The sequence below is a fragment of the Sorex fumeus genome, unplaced genomic scaffold (genome assembly GCF_029834395.1).
Source record: "Sorex fumeus unplaced genomic scaffold, SorFum_2.1 ptg000265l, whole genome shotgun sequence".
NCBI classification, from domain to species: domain Eukaryota; kingdom Metazoa; phylum Chordata; class Mammalia; order Eulipotyphla; family Soricidae; genus Sorex; species Sorex fumeus.
In genome coordinates this window covers 310,892-335,639 of record NW_026606322.1, presented here as the reverse complement: position 1 = coordinate 335,639, position 24,748 = coordinate 310,892, and the positions used below count along the sequence as shown (strand labels likewise).

At 43.1% G+C, this 24,748-nt stretch overlaps 1 protein-coding gene across 1 annotated transcript in view; it reads left to right on the top strand.

Moving 5' to 3' along the window:
• The window catches only part of LOC130018619 (protein mono-ADP-ribosyltransferase PARP14-like), a 159,984-nt gene that overhangs the window by 24,502 nt on the left and 110,734 nt on the right, over positions 1–24,748 (top strand). Inside the window, exons 4-6 of the mRNA XM_056109406.1 lie at positions 9,623–9,862; positions 14,686–14,910; positions 21,822–24,064. Coding sequence (XP_055965381.1) covers positions 9,623–9,862; positions 14,686–14,910; positions 21,822–24,064 — 2,708 coding nt within the window. The remainder of the gene's footprint in view (positions 1–9,622; positions 9,863–14,685; positions 14,911–21,821; positions 24,065–24,748) is intronic.

The following is a 24,748-nucleotide window of genomic DNA, read 5'->3' as shown; positions in this document are numbered from 1 at the left end:
TTGCTTTACCATTGTGAGAGGTGTGGTTTAGTCCTTCACGTTCACTGTTACTATTCTGCTTGATATGCCATGTGAGTTAAGATAGGCTTATGAGTTATTGGCTACTGTGTTTCTAGTGGGTGAGCTAAAATAGAGAAGTTTCCATCTAAGAAAGTAGCTTATGGTTCCTATGGCATATGTAGTGGGAAAATATTTCACGGCCGCGTTAGCGGCCGTGGCTCCGGAAAGAGTCCCTGGCACTGGCGAGGAGTTGGGACCGTCTCCTGTTTGGAATTGGAGCCGTTCAGCTTTGTTGCCCAGAGCTGGGCCTCTGTGCCCGTCCCACGCAGATCAGGGGTTGAAAACCGGCTTTCTAGGGGCTGGTTCTAGCTGCGCATGCCCAGAGAGGGACCCAGGCCCTTGGGGGCGGCCTGTTCCTGTTGGAATTGGAGCCGTTCAGCTTTGTTGCCCAGAGCTGGGCCTCTGTGCCCGTCCCACCTCGATTATAATTTTTTGCCTCTCTGGGATATATTCTCAGGAGTAGTATTGCTGGGTCAGATGGGAGCTCAATTTCTAATTTTTTGAGAATCATACATAATATTTTCCAAAAGGGCTGAACCAGTCGGCATTCCCACCAGCAGTGAAGGAGGGTCCCTTTCTCGCCACATCCATGCCAGCACTGGATGCTTTTGTTCTTTTGGATGTGGGCCAGTCTCTGTGGTGTGAGATGATATCTCATTGTGGTTTTGATCTGCATCTCCCTGATGAGTAATGATGTAGAGCATTTTCTCATGTGCCTTTTTGCCATTCGAATTTCTCTGAGAAAGTTTCTGTTCATTTCCTTGTCCCATTTTTTTGATGGGGTTGGATGTTTTCTTCTTGTGAAGTTCAACCAGTACTTTGTATATCCTTGATATCAACCCCTTGTGAATGTGTATTCAGCGAATATCCTTTCCCATTCTGTAGACTGTCTTTGCATTTTGGTCATTGTTTCTTTTGAAGTGCAGAAGCTTCTTAGTTTAAGATAGTCCCATTTGTCTATCTCTGTTTTCACTTGCTTGGCCAGTGGCGTGACATCTTTAAAGATACCATTAGCTTCAATGTCATGGAGGGTTTTGCCAGCTTTGTCTTCAATGTACCTTAAGGATTCCGGTCTGATGTTGAGGTCTTTAATCCATTTTGATCTGACTTTTGTACATGGTGTTAGGCAGAGATCTGAGCCCATTTTTTCGCATGTTGCCATCCAGTTTTGCCAGCACAATTTGTTAAAGAGGCTTTCCTTACTCCACTTCACTTTTCTTGCTCCTTTATCAAAGATTAGATCATGATATTTTTGAGGGGAGATGTCAGTATATTCAACTCTGTTCCATTGGCCTGCAGCTCTGCCTTTGTTCCAGTACCATGCTGTTTTAATTATTACTGCTTTGTAGTAGAGTTTGAAGTTAGGAAGTTTGATTCCTCCCATTTTCTTTTCCCAAGAATTGCTTTAGCTATTCGTGGGGGCTTATTGTTCCATATAAATTTCAGGAGTGTTTGCTCCACTTCTTTGAAGAATGTCATGGGTTTCATTATAGGGCTCACATTGAATTTATATAGTGCTTTGGGAAGAATTGCCATTTTGACAATATTAATTCTCCCGATCCATGAGCAGGGGATATCTTTCCATTTTCTCGTGTCCTCTTTTATTTCCTGAAGTAGCATTTTGTGGTTTTCTTTTTATAGGTCCTTTACTTCCTTAGTTAATCTGATTCCTAGGTACTTGATTTTCTGGGGTACAATTGTTAATGGGATTTTTTTATAAAATCAGTACCCAAAAGTCCATGAGGAATTCAACTCTTTAGTTAATATTCTATTGGATCCATAAAGTCTACTAAGGGAATTTAACTGATGGATTTCTGAATGATCTGGTCTATGGATCTTTTTTTTTGCCAAGATAAACATTTTCATGCACAGTTTCCTTTTTAAAATTTTGTTCTTTGAAGTGACATCTGCACTTGTTTATTCATTGCAGCACTCTTTACAATAGCCAGAAACTGGAAGAAACCTGAGTGCCCAAGAACAGATGACTGGTTAAAGAAACCTTGGTACATCTACACAATGGAGTACTATGTAGCTCTTAGAAAAGATGAAGTCATGAAATTTACATACAATATGAAAAGTATCATGCTAAGCGAAATGAGTCAGAAAGAGAGGGATAGACATCGAAAGATTACATTCATCTGGGGGATATAAAATAACAAAATATGAGATTAATACCCAAGAATAGCTGAGATCAACACCAGGAGGATTACTCCATAGCTTAGAGGCCAGCCGGGTATCCTAGAGGAAAGGGCAGTTCAGATAGAGAAGGGAGCACCAAATAAAGGGTGTTTGGAGGATACTCCCAGGAGAGGAGATGCAGGCAGAAAGTAGACTATGGACTGAACATGTTTGCCACTCAATGCCTCTTTTGCTGACCACGACACCCAAAAGGAGAGAGAGAACAGGGGGGAATGCCCTGCCACAGTGGCAGGGTGGGATGGGGGGCATGGGGGGAGGGATATTATCCATGGTGGCGGAAAATGGGCACTGGTGGAGGGATGGGTATTTGATCAGTGTATAAACGAAACCCAAGCACAAAAATTTGTAAATTTACAACTGTACCTCATGGTGTTTCACTAATAAAAAATTTTTTTAAATGAATCACCGTGAAGTACAGTTACAGACTTAAAAACTTTCATAGCTCATCAATAATTATTTGTCAATGATACTCAATAAAGCTGAAACAATACATAAAATAAGAAAAAAATTTGTTCTTGTATACTTCCTTTAGAATATCACTCAAGAGTTTACCCATCAGATTTCGAACCCAGGCCTTCTCTTTCTCCATGCAAGCGCCCCAGGCATACTCTAGAAACTTGGGACAAAAGCAACCCTGAGCCTCTTCCTCTTCATCACCGAAGCTGTGCCAGTCTTCTTCCCCACCCAGGTCAGTTAACCTGCCAGTACTCAAACACGGGACTTGGTTTTCTCTGTGCAAGTGCCCCAGGCGTCCTCTTGAACCCTGGGACAAAAGCAGCCCTGAGCCTCTTCTCTTCATCCCCAACACTATGCCAGTCTTCTTCTCCTCCCAGATAGTACCCCAGCCACATCAGGTTCCTATGGGGGCGTGGCCTCTTCAGAAGTGGGCGTGGCCTCTTCAGAAGTGGGTGTGGCCTAATTCCCGCCAGTGGACGCTCACGCAGCTCCAGGTAGTTTAGTCATACCAAAAAATCTATTGTAATATCTCAGTTTCCATACCTACACACCAACATGAAGAAGCAACACAAACACCCACCACGTGGGGACGAAGATGAAAAGAGTCGAGAAGTCTCAGTAGGTGCTACTCACCTAAAGGACCTCTCTGAGAAAGAACTCAAATATTATTCATAAAGATGTTCAATGAACTCAATGAAACAGTCACACATATATCCAGTAACATGATAGAAAAAAATCGAGAAATTACGGGAAGAAATGAGAGCAGAAATGTCATGATTAAAAGTTTCTGTAGATGAAATAAAAAACTCAGTCTGTACCCTCAACAGTAGAATGACCACAGCCGAAGACAGAATTAGTGAGCTGGAAGATCAGCTGCACCAAGCCAACAGACAACAACAAACAATGGCAAGAGATCTCAAAATAGCTCTAGAGCAAATCACAGTCCTAGGAGATGATTCCAAGAGGAACAGCACTAGAATCATTGGAGTACCAGAAGCTGAGGGAAACAATCCCAATAAAAAGCCACTGTTAAACAAATCATTGCTGAAAGATTCTCAGAGCTGGACAATGCAGCCATTCAGATACAAGGAGCCCGAAGGGTGCCAGCTAAAAGAGACCCTAACAAAAGCAAGGTCAAAGAAGAAAATCACAAACAAAGGAGCACCCCTTAGATTCACAGCAGGCCTATCAGAGGAAACCATCCAAGCCCAAAGGCAATGCTGGGATATAGTGAAAAACTTCCTTGAAATGTAGGCTTCACCAAGAATACTCTATGAGTGACTAAACTCACTCAAACTCAAACTCAAAGGAACAGTACACTATTTTCTAGATAAACAGCAGCTCAGGAACTTCATAGACTCAAAACCAAGCCTAAAAGAAGGGCTAAAGGGGATACTATAAGACAAGACAAACTCAACAAGCACAACAGATCCTTACAGAAAGAAGACAAAAAACCCATAACAATAATCTCTCTCAAGGTAAATGGTCTAAATTCATCAATTAAGAGACACAGAGTGGCAAAGTGGTTTCAGAGACAGAACCCAACATTCTGCTGCCTACAAGAAACTCATCTCAACAGTCAGAGCAAACACAGACTCAAAGTTAAAGGATAGAAAACAATCATGCAAGTAAACAGCGCCCTCAAAAAAGCTGGGATAGCCATATTAGTATCAGACAACATCGATTTCAGGTTGAAAGTGATTAGAAGGGACAGCGAAGGCCATTTTCTATTAATCAAGGGATACGTAAAACAGGAAGATATCACACTCTTAAAGCCTACTCGAATTGGAGTCGAGCATCTTCCACCCAGATCCTCCAAATTCCAGTAGGCGGGGGTCACACCCACCACCTGGCCCCCTGGCGCCGTATAATCCCATCAGCGGCCAAGACTCAGAGACTATAAAATCCAGATCCCGGACGAGAGCAGTGCAGTCTCTGCCCCCGCGCTTCGGTGTTCCTTCCCGGAGTCCCTTGGAGGGGAGCGGGTTGAGCTTTCTCCCCGCCCCGGCCAGGGCTACGGCAGCTGGAGACCTCCAGGACCAGCCACCACCATGCTGAGACCACTCTCCGCACACCTGAAGGTACTGGCAGAGGGACAAAGCCACGCGGGTTCCGGGGCCGAGACCTCCAAGCCTACTCGAATTGGAGTCGAGCATCTTCCACCCAGATCCTCCAAATTCCAGTAGGCGGGGGTCACACCCACCACCTGGCCCCCTGGCGCCGTGTAATCCCATCAGCGGCCAAGACTCAGAGACTATAAAATCCAGATCCCGGACGAGAGCAGTGCAGTCTCTGCCCCCGCGCTTCGGTGTTCCTTCCCGGAGTCCCTTGGAGGGGAGCGGGTTGAGCTTTCTCCCCGCCCCGGCCAGGGCTACGGCAGCTGGAGACCTCCAGGACCAGCCACCACCATGCTGAGACCACTCTCCGCACACCTGAAGGTACTGGCAGAGGGACAAAGCCACGCGGGTTCCGGGGCCGAGACCTCCAAGCCTACTCGAATTGGAGTCGAGCATCTTCCACCCAGATCCTCCAAATTCCAGTAGGCGGGGGTCACACCCACCACCTGGCCCCCTGGCGCCGTGTAATCCCATCAGCGGCCAAGACTCAGAGACTATAAAATCCAGATCCCGGACGAGAGCAGTGCAGTCTCTGCCCCCGCGCTTCGGTGTTCCTTCCCGGAGTCCCTTGGAGGGGAGCGGGTTGAGCTTTCCTCCCCGCCCCGGCCAGGGCTACGGCAGCTGGAGACCTCCAGGACCAGCCACCACCATGCTGAGACCACTCTCCGCACACCTGAAGGTACTGGCAGAGGGACAAAGCCACGCGGGTTCCGGGGCCGAGACCTCCAAGCCTACTCGAATTGGAGTCGAGCATCTTCCACCCAGATCCTCCAAATTCCAGTAGGCGGGGGTCACACCCACCACCTGGCCCCCTGGCGCCGTGTAATCCCATCAGCGGCCAAGACTCAGAGACTATAAAATCCAGATCCCGGACGAGAGCAGTGCAGTCTCTGCCCCCGCGCTTCGGTGTTCCTTCCCGGAGTCCCTTGGAGGGGAGCGGGTTGAGCTTTCTCCCCGCCCCGGCCAGGGCTACGGCAGCTGGAGACCTCCAGGACCAGCCACCACCATGCTGAGACCACTCTCCGCACACCTGAAGGTACTGGCAGAGGGACAAAGCCACGCGGGTTCCGGGGCCGAGACCTCCAAGCCTACTCGAATTGGAGTCGAGCATCTTCCACCCAGATCCTCCAAATTCCAGTAGGCGGGGGTCACACCCACCACCTGGCCCCCTGGCGCCGTGTAATCCCATCAGCGGCCAAGACTCAGAGACTATAAAATCCAGATCCCGGACGAGAGCAGTGCAGTCTCTGCCCCCGCGCTTCGGTGTTCCTTCCCGGAGTCCCTTGGAGGGGAGCGGGTTGAGCTTTCCTCCCCGCCCCGGCCAGGGCTACGGCAGCTGGAGACCTCCAGGACCAGCCACCACCATGCTGAGACCACTCTCCGCACACCTGAAGGTACTGGCAGAGGGACAAAGCCACGCGGGTTCCGGGGCCGAGACCTCCAAGCCTACTCGAATTGGAGTCGAGCATCTTCCACCCAGATCCTCCAAATTCCAGTAGGCGGGGGTCACACCCACCACCTGGCCCCCTGGCGCCGTGTAATCCCATCAGCGGCCAAGACTCAGAGACTATAAAATCCAGATCCCGGACGAGAGCAGTGCAGTCTCTGCCCCCGCGCTTCGGTGTTCCTTCCCGGAGTCCCTTGGAGGGGAGCGGGTTGAGCTTTCTCCCCGCCCCGGCCAGGGCTACGGCAGCTGGAGACCTCCAGGACCAGCCACCACCATGCTGAGACCACTCTCCGCACACCTGAAGGTACTGGCAGAGGGACAAAGCCACGCGGGTTCCGGGGCCGAGACCTCCAAGCCTACTCGAATTGGAGTCGAGCATCTTCCACCCAGATCCTCCAAATTCCAGTAGGCGGGGGTCACACCCACCACCTGGCCCCCTGGCGCCGTGTAATCCCATCAGCGGCCAAGACTCAGAGACTATAAAATCCAGATCCCGGACGAGAGCAGTGCAGTCTCTGCCCCCGCGCTTCGGTGTTCCTTCCCGGAGTCCCTTGGAGGGGAGCGGGTTGAGCTTTCTCCCCGCCCCGGCCAGGGCTACGGCAGCTGGAGACCTCCAGGACCAGCCACCACCATGCTGAGACCACTCTCCGCACACCTGAAGGTACTGGCAGAGGGACAAAGCCACGCGGGTTCCGGGGCCGAGACCTCCAAGCCTACTCGAATTGGAGTCGAGCATCTTCCACCCAGATCCTCCAAATTCCAGTAGGCGGGGGTCACACCCACCACCTGGCCCCCTGGCGCCGTGTAATCCTATCAGCGGCCAAGACTCAGAGACTATAAAATCCAGATCCTGGAACCACGCGGCCGCATTCGCGGCCTCGCGACATCTTATTATCTCATTCCTACTTTGGACAAACTTGCAGGCTGTCGAATGTAGCCTGCCCACAGGGCAGAGTCTGGCAAACTCCCCGTGGCCTACCAAATATGCCAAATACCAGTAACAATGATGGGTCTCATTCTCCTAAAGAGCCCTGAATATAATCTCAGGGCTAGGATGAAAGAGACGTTACTGGGGCCTGCTCGAGGCAATCGACGATTAACAGGATGATGAAATGAAATGAAATGAAATGTATATGCACCTAATGAGGGAACAGCTAAATAATTAAAACAACTGCTAACAGATTTTAAGGAGGACACTGTTAGCAACACAATAGTAGCTAGGGACTCTAACATCACCTTATCACCTCTAGAGAGATCAACAAGAACAAAACTCAGCAAGAAACATTGACTTTGAAGAAGAAATAGAAGACAGAGGGCTTATAGACCTATACAGGGCTTTACACTCCCCCCCAAAAGAATACACATTCTTCTCCAGTGCACATGGAACATTTTCCAAAATAGACCATGTGCTAGTACACAAAACATACCTCAATAAAATCAGAAATATATAAATAGTATCAACAATCTTTTCAGACCATGATATACTGAGAAAAGAAGTGAATCACACTCAGACACAGAAAAGCAAATCAAACACCTGGAAATTAAATAACTCAATGCTGAACAACTAATGGGTCAGGAAGGAAGTCAAGGACGAAATCAAAAGATACCTGTAAGAAAATGAGAATGAAGACTCGAGCTACCAGGACCTATGGAAGGCAGCTAAAGCCATGTTAAGGGGAAAATTTATAGCTCTACAAGTATTTCTCAGGAAGTAAGAAAGGGCCCACATAAACAACTAGACGTCACAGCTCAAGATCTTAGAAAAGGATCAACAAAAAGAGCCCAAATCAGGCAGAAGTAAAGAGATTCTAAAACTTAGAGCAGAAATCAATGACATGGAAACAAAAAAAAATCTGAAATATCAATGAAACCAAGAGCTGTCTATTCAAGAAAATAAATAAGATAGATAAACCACTAGCAAGACTCAGAAAGAAAGAGAGAGACAGAACCCTAATGAACTGAATCAGAAATGAGATGGGGGATAGAAACCAAAGAAATTTAAAAGATTATCAGAGACTACTTTGAAAGTCTGTATGCCAAGAAAAAAGAGAACCTAGAAGAAATGGATAAATTTCTGGATTCCTTATAATCTCCCAAGGCTGATTCAAGAAGATCTAGAATATCTGAATAGTCCTATTAATATCAAGGAAATTGAAACTGTAATCAAAAGTCTTCCCAAAAACAAAAGCCCAGGTCCAGATGGATTCACTAGTGAATTTTTCCAAACATTTAAAGAGGAGCTATTGCCAGTTCTTCTAAAGCTTTTCCAGGAAATTGAAGAAAGAAAAACTCTACCAAACAGTTTCTATGAAGCTCATATCTCTCTAATACCAAAAGGAAACAAAAACACCACAATAAAAGAAACTACAGGCTGATATCCCTAATGAACACGGATGCGAAGATTCTCAACAAAGTACCAGCAAATAGAATTCAACAACTCATCAAAAAGATCATACACCATGACCAACCAGGATTCATTCTGGGGATGCTAAGACGGTTTAACATTCAGAAATCAATTAACGTAATCCATCATATCAATAAAAGAAAGGATAAAAACCATATAATCATATGAGTAGATACAGAGAAAGCATTTGACAAGATCCAGCAGCCGTTTATGATGAAAACACTTGCCAAAATGGGTATAGAGGGTACTTTCTTCAATATAGCTAAAGCCATCTACCACAAGTCTACAGCAAGCATCATCCTCAATGGAGAAAAACTGAGAGCCTTCCCTCTGAGATCAGGGACAATACAAGGATGCCCACTCTCTCCACTGCTTTTCAATGTAGTACTGTAAATACTTGCAATAATGGTTAGGCAAGAAAAAGATATTAAGGGCATTCAGGAGTAAAGGAAGAAATCATCATATAATCTTCTTTACTTCCACAGGCTAAGCAGTAAACTTTCAGTTCAGCAAATGGCCACATAGTTATCAACTACATTTAATGTTCCAGAAATACAAGAATAAACATATCCCTGGGTTTATAAAAATATAGTCAAAAACAATATCATAACACTGAAATTTAAGTGTAATTAAAGGGCTATGAAAGACAAGACAGTCTCCTCATAGAGAGTAGGCTAGAAGGGTGCAATAAAATATAACTTAATAATATTAAATACTTAATTATGTTATTAAGCAAATTAGACAAATAGCCTTCGAGATCTGTTTCCATTTGAGTCAGCCAAGAGATTTGAAAGGAAATAAGATAATGTATTATGAGGATATTTCCTAAAATCTTAGATTTGAAAGGAAATAAGATAATGTATTATGAGGATATTTCCTAAAATCTTAGTAGATAAATATTAATATCCTCATCTTCCTCTCTGTCCCTCTAAAAATCAGATGTGTCAGAAGAATTGGATACAAACTACTCTGTCATTAGAGCACCAGAAAATATTGAAGATACCCCAAACACGTATCTTTCAAAGAAGAAAGTTGTATTTGAAAATCTTCAGACTTATGTAAATGAGATGAAGTTGATCTCTTTAGTGGAAAATATAAGTGGCCTGTCCAGTGATGACTTTCAAGTGGAAATGATACAAGATTTGGAAGTTGCCGTGGTGACCTTTCAAAAAAACATAGGTAGTATGGAGTGATGCCTTATTTGTACTCTTTTGCTCCACACTTGGGATTTGTGATACCGAGTTAATTCAATGTCTGGGAAAATTTGATTCATGATTTTTAAGAGAATCCCAGGTTAGTGAAAATGTCTTATACCATGAAAGAAAAGCAACTGAGTTTTGGAACCCAGTTCTGCTATGTTAAATAGATTATTGTATGAGTTCTGTGGGAGTGTGTGAAGAGAGATGGTCAATGAAAAATCTAATATGGTCAATGAAAACCTAATGTCTCAGCTGAGAAACCAGCAGTTTCTCATGTGTATTATCTTTGGTAAAAACTAAATAGGCCTGTGTTTCCAAAACAGGAGGGTAAAACCAATAACAGCAAGCGCTCACACAATGATTATGATCACTATGGTTTATATGTAAGATATGTATGATATGTATGATCACTATGGTTTATGATGAAAGAGAAATCGAGAAGTTCTACATGGAGCTAGAGAAGTTCTATAAAGAAGACCACACCTTCTACAAGATCATTGTGGGTGATTTTAATGCCAAGATAGGACCGAGAAGATCAGCTGAAGAACTTCACATCGGGACCCATGGCCTAGAATGGAACGAACAGGGTGAGAGACTGTCTGAGTTCATCATGTCGACCAAGACCATTCATGGTAACTCACAGTTCCAGAAGGCAGAATCTAAACGATGGACATGGGAGTCTCCCGGTGGACGATTCCACAACGAAATAGACCACATCATATTCAATCGACGGTTTTGCCTGACTGATGTCGCTGTTGTCCCAAAATTTCGAACGGGATCGGACCACCGTCTCCTTCGTGCAAAATTCTACTTCACAGAGCGGGGAGAAAGGGCTGCAAAGTTCAAAAAGAGAACTCCCAGAATGACCACCAACTGGGAACTCTTTGGTACTATTGCGGCATCATGGGAAGATGCCATTGTAGACAACATTGACGAGGAATACGATCGACTGGTTCAGCACCTCCATGAATGTGCGAGGAACGCCAAGAGAGAGATAGCCACAAAAAGTCGCCTATCTTCGAAAACTCTTGATCTAATTCGCCAGCGTGGTTTGGTGCATGCCTCAGGCAACTGCAAGCTAACGTCCGAGCTCGCAAAACAGTGCAGAGATGCGATCAAGGAAGACGTCAAAGAGAGAAGAGCAGAAGTACTGGTAGATGCGGCAGAAGCCGGGAAAAGTATTCATAACGCCCGCCTGTCCTTCGCCAACTATAAGACCAAGATGACTGCCCTCCGACGTCCTGATGGATCCATCACATCCTCCAGAACGGCAATGGAGAAGATTATCCATGACTTCTACTCAAATCTCTTCGATAGCCATGTCCACTTGCCGACATACCAAATTCCACAGGATGGATATGTCGTTCCCAACGTTCTCCCTTCCGAAATCCGGCACGCCATTTCCTCGGTAAAGAAAAAAACAGCACCCGGCCCAGACAAGGTCAGACCTGAACACCTGAAGAACCTGCCGTCAGTACTCATCAATACACTGGCTCGGCTCTTCACTCGCTACCTGTCTGAATGCAAGGTTCCGTCCCAATGGAAAACCAGCAGGACCGTACTACTGTTCAAGAAGGGAGACATCCATGACATTGGCAACTATCGCCCGATCTGCCTATTGTCTCTCATCTACAAGTTGTTCACTCGAGTCATCCTAAATAGGATTGGCAGAACACTAGATGAAGGACAACCATTTGAGCAAGCAGGGTTCCGCAAAGGATTCAGCACCATCGACCATATCCACACGATAACCAAGCTCATTGAGGTTTCTCGGGAGTTCAAGATGCTGCTCTGTTTAACGTTCATTGATTTAAAGAAGGCCTTTGATTCTCTTGAGACGGAAGCGGTCATTGAAGCCCTAGCCAAACAGGGCATTCAAACTCAATACATCAGGATCCTCTGTGAGCTGTATTACAGATTCACTACCAGGATCTCACCATTCTACAAAGAAGTGATCGTTGATGTCAAGAGTGGGGTGTGGCAGGGTGATACCATTTCACCGAAACTCTTCAGTGCCACCCTCGAGAACATCATGTGACGACTGGAATGGGAAGGAATGGGAGTGAAGATAGATGGTCGGCAACTACACCATCATGCTGATGACATTGTTTTAATAACACCAAACATCAGCCAAGCGGCACAAATGCTGGCCGACTTTGACCGTGAGTGTGGAAAGGCAGGACTACAGATGAATCTTACGAAGACAATGTTTATGAGAAACAGCCTCGTTCCTGACGCCCCATTCGCTCTCAATGGAACGACCATCTCCGAATGCAACAGCTATGTGTACCTAGGTCGAGAGGTCAACATGAGAAATGACCTGGCACCCGAGCTGCGCAGGAGGAAGAGAGCAGCTTGGAACGCCTTCAAGAACATCGAAGAAATAGCTAAGAGGACGAAGAACCTCCGGCTCCGGGCACATCTCTTTGATTCCACTGTTCTTCCTGCATTAACATATGCCTCAGAGACCTGGGCCCTACGCAAACAAGATGAGAATGCTATTCAGGGCTCCCAAAGAAGAATAGAAAGAGCTATGCTTGGAATATCACGTTTCACTCAAGTGAGAGAAAGAATCCGGAGTTCTGACATCCATCGACGATCAAGGATCAGGGACGCTGTCTCATTTGCCAAGGTGTCGAAAATCAGATGGGCTGGTCATGTAATGAGATTTAAAGACGACCGTTGGACTAGAGCTGTTACGGACTGGATTCCACGGGATGTCAAAAGACCGCGTAGCCGCCCACCTACCAGATGGTCAGACTTCTTCGTCAAGATCATGAATGATCGGTTTGAGGCCCTTCATGTTCCCGGAGCGAAGAGATGCCATTGGGCTGCACTAGCACGCGACAGGGACAAATGGAGACGTTACTGGCTTCCGCTCGAGCAAATCGACGACTAACGGGAAGTTAAGTGATTAAGTGATTTAAGTGATGGTTTATATACCACGTTAAGCCATTTATCTGTGATTTTGGTATAACGTTCTCATGAGATTATTATAATTATTATCCCCCCTATATTAAACAGGAGATCGAGGCATAGAGAGGGCAATAAATGGAAAAACTAAATTTGAACACCTGTACCCCATCTCTATAGCTTGTGCTCCTGTTCCGTCTACCATAGATTCCTTAGTGCTGTGTCCCATCACATGTGCAGGACGAGTAACAACATGACGTGTAGAAAATGAGTGTTCTGTGGACCACTGTCTGAGATTTGAGAAATCTTGTCCAGAGAGACAAAGACATTATCTACTTCTAGGTCCATACTGTTCCATGGCCATGGATTGATTAAAAGTGCTGCCATAGAGTAAATTTCTATTCTGCCATGTAACTGTTTGGACTAGTTTCTATACACTATGTACTGTACTATCACCTGTGAAATGGAAATACTGACACCAGATTCATTTAATAGGATTAAATAGTGATTAAAAGCTCTTCACAGAGTAACTAAGACTGGTTATGCCTCAAAACAAGGAGATATTATTTCAGTGTGTGAGTATTTTTATTAAGGACTTGACTATTGGCTAAATGGATATGGTTTTGTTCACTGATCAAAAAAATCTTGAATCATCTCTATGTGCCAGCACTTGTTGAGATGATGTGGGTACAGAAAAAGAGTTCCTGTTTCCTTCGCTCTAAGAAGCTCATGTGAAAATGAATAACGAAGGTGCAAGAGGAGGTGCTGCCTCCTGAGCAGTGGGGGTGGAAGCAAAGGGGCCCCAACAAGGGTGTTTGGCCTTGCCTGCTCCCTTCCCTGATGTTTCACCAGGACTCCACACTCTGACACTATTTCATGCCTCCAGTGTTTCTGTGACTGAAGTGTATTCTTCCCTGAATCATCCTGTAAGTTCCTCCTTATCCTTAGAATCCCTGATGACTTACTCTGGGAATTCTTGTCTGATTCCCAGTCAAAGCCCTCCCACCTCATTCAATCCTATAATATGCAATATTTGCTTCCCAGATTTTCTCCCAGGATAGTTAGCATGCAAGATAATACATTCATATGTTTATCCCTAATCCTAGAAAATACTGTGCTAAAACTTTTTAGACCCATCCTCAATATTAGCTATTTTGAAAATTACTTGGACTGATTTAGGACTAAGATAAATACATGGGAAAGAAAATTTCAGGTGCTGGATATTGTGTATTCAAAGAAAGATGCTGAGCAATAGTATAGCAGGTTGTGTGCTTGCCTTGTGCACCCTGACCCAGTTCAGACTAGCACCCCAGATACTCCTTGAACACTGCCAGGAGTAATCCCTGAGTACAGAGCCAGGAATAAACACTGAGCACCACTGGTAAGGCCCATCCACCCAGAAAAAGAATAATTAGAAACAGTTTTCACTGTATTCTAGTCTTTGTGATAATATGAAGAAAAAAGTACCATGAACAACACAGGGGTGATACTCAAAAATTAGTTTGGAGTCCAACAGTCAAAGACATTTTAAACCTAACCAAGAAGCATGAACTCATGCTTGCAAGTAATGAGGAGCTGTGACAGCATTTGAGAATTGCAGGAAATGAGAATGCTTGTGTTGTAGGAATAGCACTCTGATGCCACATCAAGGAGGCTGGAGAGAGTTGGGATTGAAGGCAGGTAAAATTTTCACGTTTGTCATGAATAGACTGATTTAGTGTTTTAGTATTGCTTTAGAATTGCTACTGTAAATTCATGTAGAAATTAAAATTTAGCCTCTGAAAAAGAAAGTTTACTTCTCATTTTATCACAGTTAAGATTCCATTTCTTCTATAGATTATAAAGACATGATTATAGCTTTCTTATTTCTTCATTTATTTTTATTTGTAGATATCATAAAATTTCTGGATGATTGTAAAATGAAAAATCCTCAACTGTCTTCAAGACTTCTGGAAGAGACAAGAACAATCAGGGTGGAAAATCTTCCACCTACTGTGGGTGACCAAAAGTTAAAAGATTTATTTGAAAATCCTCAAAGTGGAGGGGGAAGAGTTGCAAAAGTTGAATGTTTTCCTGAAGAGAGTTCAGCTCTGATTGAATTCTTTGAAAGAGAAGGTAATATATTTTAGCCTGATTTTATAAAGTTACCTTGAATAAGTTAATTTTATTAGAATGTAGTAGAGATAATTGAGTTATTATATAGTTGAGTTATTATTATAGTTTTCATTTTTTGTCCCATATGTCACTGGAAATTAAATTAGCCTCTTTACCTGGGCTATATGCTCAATAAATTTGTGATTCAACTTTAAAGATACAATGTCAAGCTTTTTTAAGTTGTAGTGTGAAACACTTTGATTTTCTACTAAAAATATTTAGTTCAGGACTCAGAGATATAATATAGTGTGTAGGGCACTTTCCTTGCATGTGATTGACCTGGTGGGTTTGGACGCTGGTACTCCATATGGCTCCCTGAGCACAGCTAATTGTTATCACTGAAAGCAGAGCCAGGAGAAGCCATGAACACCACCAGATTTGCCTCCTCCCAAATTTAATTCTTGGTGTCTTTAAAACTACTCATTTTTTAGAAAAAAATGATTTTTGCTTTAGTGGTATATGTGTTAGATATTCTCATTCAACAAGGTTAGGAAGAGAAATGTTCAGAACCACACATTGATCCATAAAGTAACTTCACTACCCCTTTCAACTGCGAATCCTCTTTCATCATTCAGATAGGGTAGTTTTATATGTATCACTGTATCACTGTCATCTTGTTGATCATCGATCTGCTCCAGCGGGCACCAGTAACATCTCCATTTGTCCCTGTCAAGTGCTAGTGTAGCCCAATGGTGTCTGCTTCATCCAGGAACATGGAGAGCATCAAGTCATTTATTCAACCATAAATTATTCAACCGAAGAAGTCCAACCATCTCGTAGGTGGGCGGCCAGGCGTTCTTTTGATGTCTCGTGGTCTCATCTCAGTGAGTCCAATGATGTACTTTGCTCTTCTGCACTTGCACCATCAGGTCCTTGATGGATGCTTCTGAAGCCAGTGTGCATGCATTGAAAGTACAGACAGTCATTTTAGTCCTTTGTTTTGGCAGCCTAGTTTGACTCTGAGATTTTAGCAGCCTCTCCTTACTCGTCCTACTCTACACTGCCGTGTTGAGGGCTCTTTCAGGGTCAAGGGAATGACGCCCGTTATTGTTACTGTTTTTAAGATATCAAATATGTCATGGGTAGCTTGCCAGGCTTGGCTGTTTGGGCTGGATACCCTCAATAGCTTACCGGGTTCTCTGAAAGGGACGGATGCTTTTGGGGCAGACTCTAATTGCCTTGACAGGTGTTCCCAGTATACAGAATGCAAGCTTTTGGTCAACTGGCATGTTGTAAAGATCTGCACGCTGACAAACAGCAACGGCCTGTGTCTCTGTGCAGCACCTGGGACATCTGTGGCCTCAGGTTTATCTCTTTGAGATTGATGGAGAGCGCTGGGAGGTTGCTGAGCAGCTGACAGAGCAGGACCCTATCCTGGAGGGTCTGTGGCAGGGTCTGCGGCAGGTCAAACACCTGCGCCGAGTCCCAGGTCACCCAGTGGTTGACAGGCAGCACCTTGCAGTGGATGAGCCACTGAGCACACTGCCGCCATGGCTCCATGCCTGACGGCACTGAGACTTGGCCAAGTCGGGCCAGACGGGGTGACTCTGCGGCGACCACCACAGTTTCTTTGCACCCCACCTTCGCCATTCTGTCTGAATCTTGCAAAACAGCTGGTGATGTCCAGTAGGGATCATGCATAGAGTCCCATGCCTGGCGTGCTGAGCTGCGTGCTGTTAAGGCGAGATGGTGAGCTGGGTTCAGGAGAGCAGAGGGGTTCAGGTGGCAGCTGCGTCATCCTGAACTCCGGCCAAGACAATATACCAGACTTTTATATGGTCCATGGATTATAGCCTGATTGGTCTTTGTAGTGTCCCTGTGAAAGTCACGCCCTATGGAAGCTGAGGGAAACACCCATGAGGATTTTTGTAGACAAAGGTCACTAATTCTTGAGCAAAATCATTTTGGAGATTGCATTGATGTGGAAAGCAAACTAGGAGATTGCACTAAAGGTCAGAGGTGAAGGCTGGAGTAGTAACAATTAGGGAACCAGAATACTTAGGGGGAAAAGGAACACTGTTACTGGAATTAATGGGGGTCAGGGGGCATAGATTAAGTGGTATGCTACTCACTTAGGAAAATTTGTTTCCTGGGGCACATGAAAAAAAGTCTCCTGTAGTTTTTGAGTTGGGAAATGGGAATGAATGAATAAAATAGGATCAAAGACATGGTGTTCGTTAGGCAAAAGGACGAAAGAATACTATTGTCATATTCTCCTTAAGTTTTCACCAATATGATCTGGGGGCCTGGGAAAGAGCAGCATGAAGTTTTCCAGTCTGTAAGATAAGCTCCCAGAATGTCTTTCTCAGAGTGTAAGTTTCACATGTCTAATGACTAATAAGAGCTATTTAATTAAGGACTCTTTTAGACCACAGGACACAGGAATGGTTTAGGAGCACTCTCAAAAGGCCCCATTCACACTGCCTTCTTGCACCACTTGACGGCTGAGCTCACCTCTCCACACTCTCATTCCCTCTCTCAGTGGTCTAAGATACACAGATGTCTCAGATATTTTCTTATGTGAATGTCTCTTATTATAGTCTTTGTGTACACATGAAGGAACAGAGACACAGAGGGCAAACAATCTCACTATTACACTGCCAGTAAATGACAAAGACAGCATTTTTTAAAATTGAGTCATCATAAAATACACAGTTACAAATGTTCATGCTCTGGTTTCAGTCATACAGTGTTCCAACACCCATCCCTCCACCAGTGTATATTTCTCACCACCAATGATCCCAGCTCCCCCGACCCTCACTCCAATATCAGGCACTTTTCTTCTCTCTCCATCTTCCTCTTCCTTTCCTCTCCCTTTCTTTCTCTCTCTTTCTCTCCCTCTCCCTTCCTCTCTCTCTTTCTCTCTCTCTTCAGCACTTAAATCCAAGCAGTTTGACCCTGCAGACTCTACATTTAACAACTCTACTTCCCCAAATTTCCTATTTACTTTTCACATTAATTTTTATGTAGAGGGACTGGAGCAACAGCACAGCTGGTAGGGCGTTTGCCTTGCACGCGGCTGACCCTGGTTCAATTCCCAGCATCCAATATGGTCCCCTAAGCATTGCCAGGGATAATTCCTGAGAGAGCTAGGAGTAACCCCTGTGCATCGCCAGGTGTAACTCAAAAAAAGCCAAAAAATATTTTATGTAGACTATTTCAGCAATATAGCAAATATCAATAATGAAGCATACTAAGATGAAGCTTAGTTAAAACTGTTTTTAGCAATATTTTTATGCATATCCTTTGAGAGGTGTAAGTTAGACACTTTCCACTGAAATCAATTTTATTCAACCATAAAATCTGGATCAGGGTCTGGAGCACACAGCCAACCCAGTTTGAACCTCATGTGGTTCCTTAGTCCACCAGGAGTTATCCCTGAGCACAGATCCATGAGTAAACTCTGAGCTCCACTAGGTGTGGCACAAGAACAAAATTTATAAATTAATTAATTTTTAAGAATTTGCTCAAAAAAAGAATTTTCTTTGCACAATTTTACTCATTTATTTTTTTAAACTTTTTAATTGAATCATTGTGAGATAGACCCTTATAAAGCTGTTAATGATCAAGGTTCAGTCATACAGTATTCCAACACCCATCCCTCCACCAGTGTACATTCCCCAGCACCATTTTCCCCAGGGTTTTTCCAATCACCCCCCCATACACCCCACCCCCTGTCTGCCTCTAGGTGCTTTCTCTCTCTCTCTCTCTCTCTCTCTCTCTCTCTCTCTTCTTTTGGACATTATGGTCTGCAATTTTGATACTGAAAAGTTATCAAAAATATTCCTTTACCTACTTTTAACCATCAGATCTTGTCCAACGTGATCATTCCCAGATATTATTGTCATAGCAGTCTCTTCTCTATCTTACCTACCTTCAGCCTCCTACCCCTCCCACTTGTGGTTAGTTCCAAGCACTTGACAAGTCCTCCTAACCCCTGGTTTTTTCCCTAGCCATGGATATTATTCTTCTACAAATAAATGCAGTCATTCTATATCTGTCCCTTTCCTTTTGGCTCATTTTATTTAGCATGATACTTTCTATGTCCATCCATTTATAGGCAAATTTCATGACTTCATTTTTTCCTACAACTGCATAGTATTCCATTGTGTAGATGTGCCATAGTTTCTTTATCCATTCGTCTGTTCTTGGGCACTCAGGTTGTTTCCAGGTTGTATATAGGAGTGCCAATGCCTTTTCTGCATTGTGTTTTGGGGCCCTTAAGGTATATTCCTAGGAGTAGAATTGCTGGAACATATGGAAGCTCAATATCTACTTTTTAAAGGAATGTCCACATTGTGTTCCACAAAGGCCAGAGCAGTCAAAATTCCCACCAGCAGTGAATGAGGGTCCTGTTTTCCTCATATTCTCACCAACACTGGCTGCTGTTGTTCTTTTTGATGAGTGCAAGTGTCTGTGGTGTGAGGTGATAGCTTATGATTGTTTTAGTTTGCATTTCCCTTACTGTGGTTCTGGTTGGCTCGGCAATCTTGTGCTAGTTACTTTAACACTACATTTTATGCTTTTGAAAAAGAGAGCATATGCTACTACTGACCTTTGAAGAACATTATGAGATATGAGTGAAATGATTTCTATAATATTCTAGACACAGCATGTGCTCAGAAGGTGTTGGTGGCCTCTAGTAATTCTCATATACAGAGACAGAGGCCATGTTGTGCAACTGAAGCTCTATGTCTGCCTCCAAAACCCTTGTTCTTTTCATTAAACCTTGTTAACTTTCGAGGAACCAATCACCCACAAGAGATCATCGTCTAAATGTACTCTCTTAATCCAAGTTTTTGGGGCGTTTTTTGTTTGTTTCATATGGAAGGGCTGTAGGGGTGTGGGGTTTCTGATGGAGTATAGAAGACTCATGCCCAGTGATCCTAGGCCAACTTGGTTGACAGGTCAATGCTGAGCAGTGCTGGGGTCTTGGATAAGGTGCATCTCAGCCCTGCAGTGGCCACGATGGCCACTCTAGTGGTGTGGTAGTATTCAAGGCTCTCCAGGGCCACAGCCATCAGTGCTGAGCACGTGACCCAGATTGTTAACTATTTATTCCAACTTGTTTAATTCTTAGACCCAGTGTGACTGTCTAACCACACAAAATTAGAAGCTGGTTGGAAGCAGAATGTCTCCCTCACCCACAAAATACACATTTATAAACATCTGCCCTGGAAACTGTTCCACTGAAAGTAGTTGGAGGGATTTAGTAGCCTTAACAGGAAAAAAGTCAGAATTTATATAAATTGCAAGTTAGGACTCTCAACGGGGCAGTGGGACCACTGATAAGACAAGAACATGGGATTTGGGATCAGATATTTGAATATTAATTCAGATATTTACAGTCTATGTTACCCATTTTGAGTTATCTAATATACTAGCCTCCATTTTATTATTTGTATAAAATATAAGAGATATAGTCCCTCTTTCATCAAAGGGAGAGTCAATGAACAAAATAACAGGTGATGCACTTGAAATAGTGTGACACATAGTAAGCTATGAGGATGATTATTACATTTAGTTTCCTTTATAGGCATCAATGGAACCTAAATAATGTACAAACACTTAATAAATATTGTGGGATTTTACAAGAAGAAGCATATAGCATGATCCTGGATAGGTTTCATTTTGAACAACAAAAACACTTACACTGAAGTAGATATTATCAACAGACTTGTGACAAAATGCCTATATATTTTCTAACAAGATGGTTATAAATTAGTGTTACCACTCTTGGAAAACAATATGGAAATTTCTCCAAAAATTAAGAATTGAGCTTACATGTGTCTCAAAATTTTAACTTCTATACATCTAATTCAAGAGACCCAAGACTCTTTTCCAAAAAGATATTTGTGTTCCTATGTACATTACAGCACTATTCAATATAGTCAAAATCTGAAAACAACTGGAGTGTCCAAGAACAGATGACTAGATTAAAAAAAATTATGGTAAATATTCACAATGGAATACTAGGGTTTAAGAAGGGACTGAATTAGGCAATTTGTGACTAAATAAATTGATCCAAAGAGTATTAAGCTGAGTGATATTAGAAAAAGAAGAAAAGAAACAGAAAGATCTCTCTAATGTTCTTTTAAAAAATAAAAAAGTAAGGTACAAAAAATTAGTCAATGCAACAGAAATGAGAACTGGTCCTTAGTACTGCACTTACCACAGCAGTTAGTGGTGGAGGCAAGGAGATATGGAGATAATTTTGGAGGAAAAAACTCTCTAGTGGAGGGTATGGTATTGGTTAGAACATTACTTGCATGAAATTAACAGTATTGGAAATCATGGTGCTTCAAAAAAATTTTTAAGTTGGGGATAAGAGGCATAGTACAGTAGGTAGAGCACTTGCTTTGCATCCTGCTAATCTGGGTACAACCCATGGCACCACATGTGATCCCAGATCCCTTCAAGAATTGATTCCTGCATGTAGAACTAAGAGTAATGTCTGAGTACCATCAAGTGGAGCCTAAAAACCAAAAAGCAAACAAAAAAATCTATATATGCATGTTACTATCCACTTGTTCTTAAGTTGTCTATGATTTAAGATGTTCATGCATCATTGTGGGTAACTAACAAATTTAATTCACTGAATATATAATGAAAGTCACAATAGAAGTGAGTTTTTTAACCTATCAGAAACACTGTTAGTAGATGAAAAATAAAGATGAATTTGCTTGACAGATTTCAAGATAGATTTTTCTTGGCTAGAAAGTATTGAAACCCATTAAACATGAGATACCTGTACAATATGGTCTATAACATTCATATTTGAGCACTATTTGAATTTCCTTACTTAGAAAAGAGTGTTTTCAATGGAAAATACATTACAACTGTGATATATATTTTATTTCTTTCCTCTTAAGTCCTAGACACCATCTTGACCAAAAAACTTGAAATCGATAACATGCCACTCTCTGTGTTTCCATACTACACCTCACTGGGCACAGCCTTGTATGGAAAGGAGAAGCCTCTGATTAAACTTCCAGCACCGTTCAGAGAATCATTGGACTGTCTCTTATGGAAGTTCTTGCAGAAAAAGAATCACCTAATTAGGGAGATAAATGATGAAATGGCACATTGTCACTGTGAGCTAATTTGGTCCCAACTCAATGGAGAAGTTATCATCAACCCTATGGACACATTACTCAGTCAGGGAAGGAAAATAATCAAGACCTGGCAGGAGAAAGTTTCCACAATATTCTCTGACCTTAGGTCCAAATACAAGGTCACCTCATTCAAGGTGGATCCAATCATGTGGGATACCATAAAGAAAGACACAGAAGATGATAGGCTTTTGATTGAGTTTGATACATCTATGGAGCTTGTTTCCTTGGTGGGGAGGTCAGAGATTGTAGAAGATATTGAATCAAAAATCAAGAACTTAATAAAAAGCATGGCTCAAAAAATTGAAAGAGAACAGCAAAGTCTGAAAGAAAAACTGAAAGTTTCTTCAGGGAAGTATTGTCTGTTGTGCCAAAGTGGGACACTGGAGGGTGTCCAGACTAAGTTCCCAGAGATGGAGATGACTTATGATGAAACCTCTCAGCACCTGTACTTCAAAGGACCCCATTTAGATGTGTATAAACTTAAATGTGAAATCCAGGAAAAGGTGTTCAGCATGGCCCAGAAGAACATTCAGGTCCCCCCTGAGGTTTTCCAGTTTTTGCAACAGGTAGACTGTGGGGAATTTTCCAGGTTTCTTTTTATAGCACAGAAAATTCTTGCAGTGTATGAGCTACAGTCTAGGACTGTTCTCTTAACCAGCTGTTCTTCTGAAGTACTAGCAGAAGCTGAAAAACAAATGATGAGTGCCTTAATTTATAAGCGCATAGAGGTTGAAGACAGTAAAGTTCTTGATGGCAACAAATGGAACGCTCTCATCAGCACTTTGCACACGCAACATAACTATTCCTTAAAGTTTGTGATACTCCATAAGTTAACTTCAGAAACCACTGCTGAGGTCATCATAGCAGGCTGTGTGAGAGAAGTTAGCCAAGTCTACGACTCTCTGTTTGACTTCCTGGAAAAACATACAGTAATCAAGGGATTGATTGAAGTCAATACTACCTTAGTTTTTTATTATTTAAAATCAGAAAAGAAAACATTGTGCCAACAGTTAAAGGCAAAGAATGTGCAGGTACAATTTAATAAAGAAAGTAACCCAAAAAGCATTTTACTAACTGGCCCCAAGAACCTAGTTGGGGAGGGAATGAACCTTCTCAAGCACGCCAGGGACTCAGTCTGTATTAGAAGTTTCCAGACTGACAAGCCAGGAGCCAGACAATTCTTCCAGGAAAAAGCTCGGTTTTATAAAAGTGAGGTGAAAAGGCAGTTTGGTTGTTTTATTGAACTTCAGGAGAATGAAGAGAAGAAGGGAGGTGACAGTGACGGCCAGAAGTGCTACCTCAGGACGAACGTGTCCCCTGGGGTGTCACTGAGTGTGCAGCAGGGTGATCTGACCCGGTTTCCGGTGGAAGTGGTGGTCAATGCGGCCAACAGGGACCTCAAGCACAGTGGGGGCCTTGCGGCTGCTCTCTCCAAAGCCGCGGGCCCTGAGCTCCAAAGTGACTGTGACCGGATAGTGAAGAGCCAGGGCAAGATTCTCCCGGGCTGTGCCACCATCTCTAAAGCTGGAAATCTTCCGTATGACCACGTGATCCATGCAGTCAGACCCAGGTGGGTGAAGGCTAAGGCCCAGAACTGTGCAAACGTGTTAAGAAGAGCTGTGCAGGAAAGCCTGCGCTTGGCTGAAGACCACAAATACCATTCCATTGCCATCCCTGCCATAGGCACTGGTGCTGGCTTCCCCTTAAGCCAATGTACACATATCATTGTCTCGGCCATCAAGAAATATTTCCAATTTGAGTGGGAGGGACACACCTTGAAAGAGATTTATCTTGTAGACGCAGCTGAGAAAACTGTTATGGCCTTTGCTGAAACTGTGAAAACTTCATTTAACCACACCCTGCCTGGTACTGCTTCGCAGCCCATTGTTCCAACTTCTGTCCTGCCAGATTCACAGAAGGATCCTGGAAACAGACAAATTCTGATCACTCCAGGAGGCCTGAGGGTTCTGGTGGTTAAAGGCGATGTACAAGATGCAACTGTGAGTATCCTCAGCACTGAACACCCAGTACAATACTGCAGTCCCGATAGTTGTTAAAGGTTAGCTCTAAGGCAGAATCGAAAGAGCAGTTGACCTCTACGTTCTCCTCCCCTGATGTAAAACTGCTTCCCTAGAAGAATGGTCCCTCACCAAAGCACTTACTAAGGGTTGGTCAATTATGTGGGGGAACTGAGTGCATCTATGTATGTGATCACTGTATCCTAACACAACATTTAACCTCAAATACATATTCACATACCATTATTTTTTTGGTTTATATTTTTTGCCCAATAAAATTATCCTTTTATTATTTTAATATTTCTTTATATTAATTCTCTCGATATAATTCCCTTTATCAATATGACTTGCAAATTATTTATCCCATTTTGTGGATTACTTTCCTTTTTGTTATTCTGTTCAAATTTTTTGTGATTCAATTTTAAATACTAAAAATTAAATTTTAGATTTTTATTTGGAGTGACCTGTTGTCAGAAGTAGCTTACCTAATTTATTTTCCATTAGAAAGGCTTATAAATGCTTGATCAATGTGGTCACATTGAATAATGTGGTGGATTCTTGGTTTATTATTTTTCCCATTTCCCTTATAAAGAAATGACTTAGAGGAGGTGAATAATTTGTTTAAGTCCATTATTAATTAATGATAGAAGTAGGATTTAAATTTGT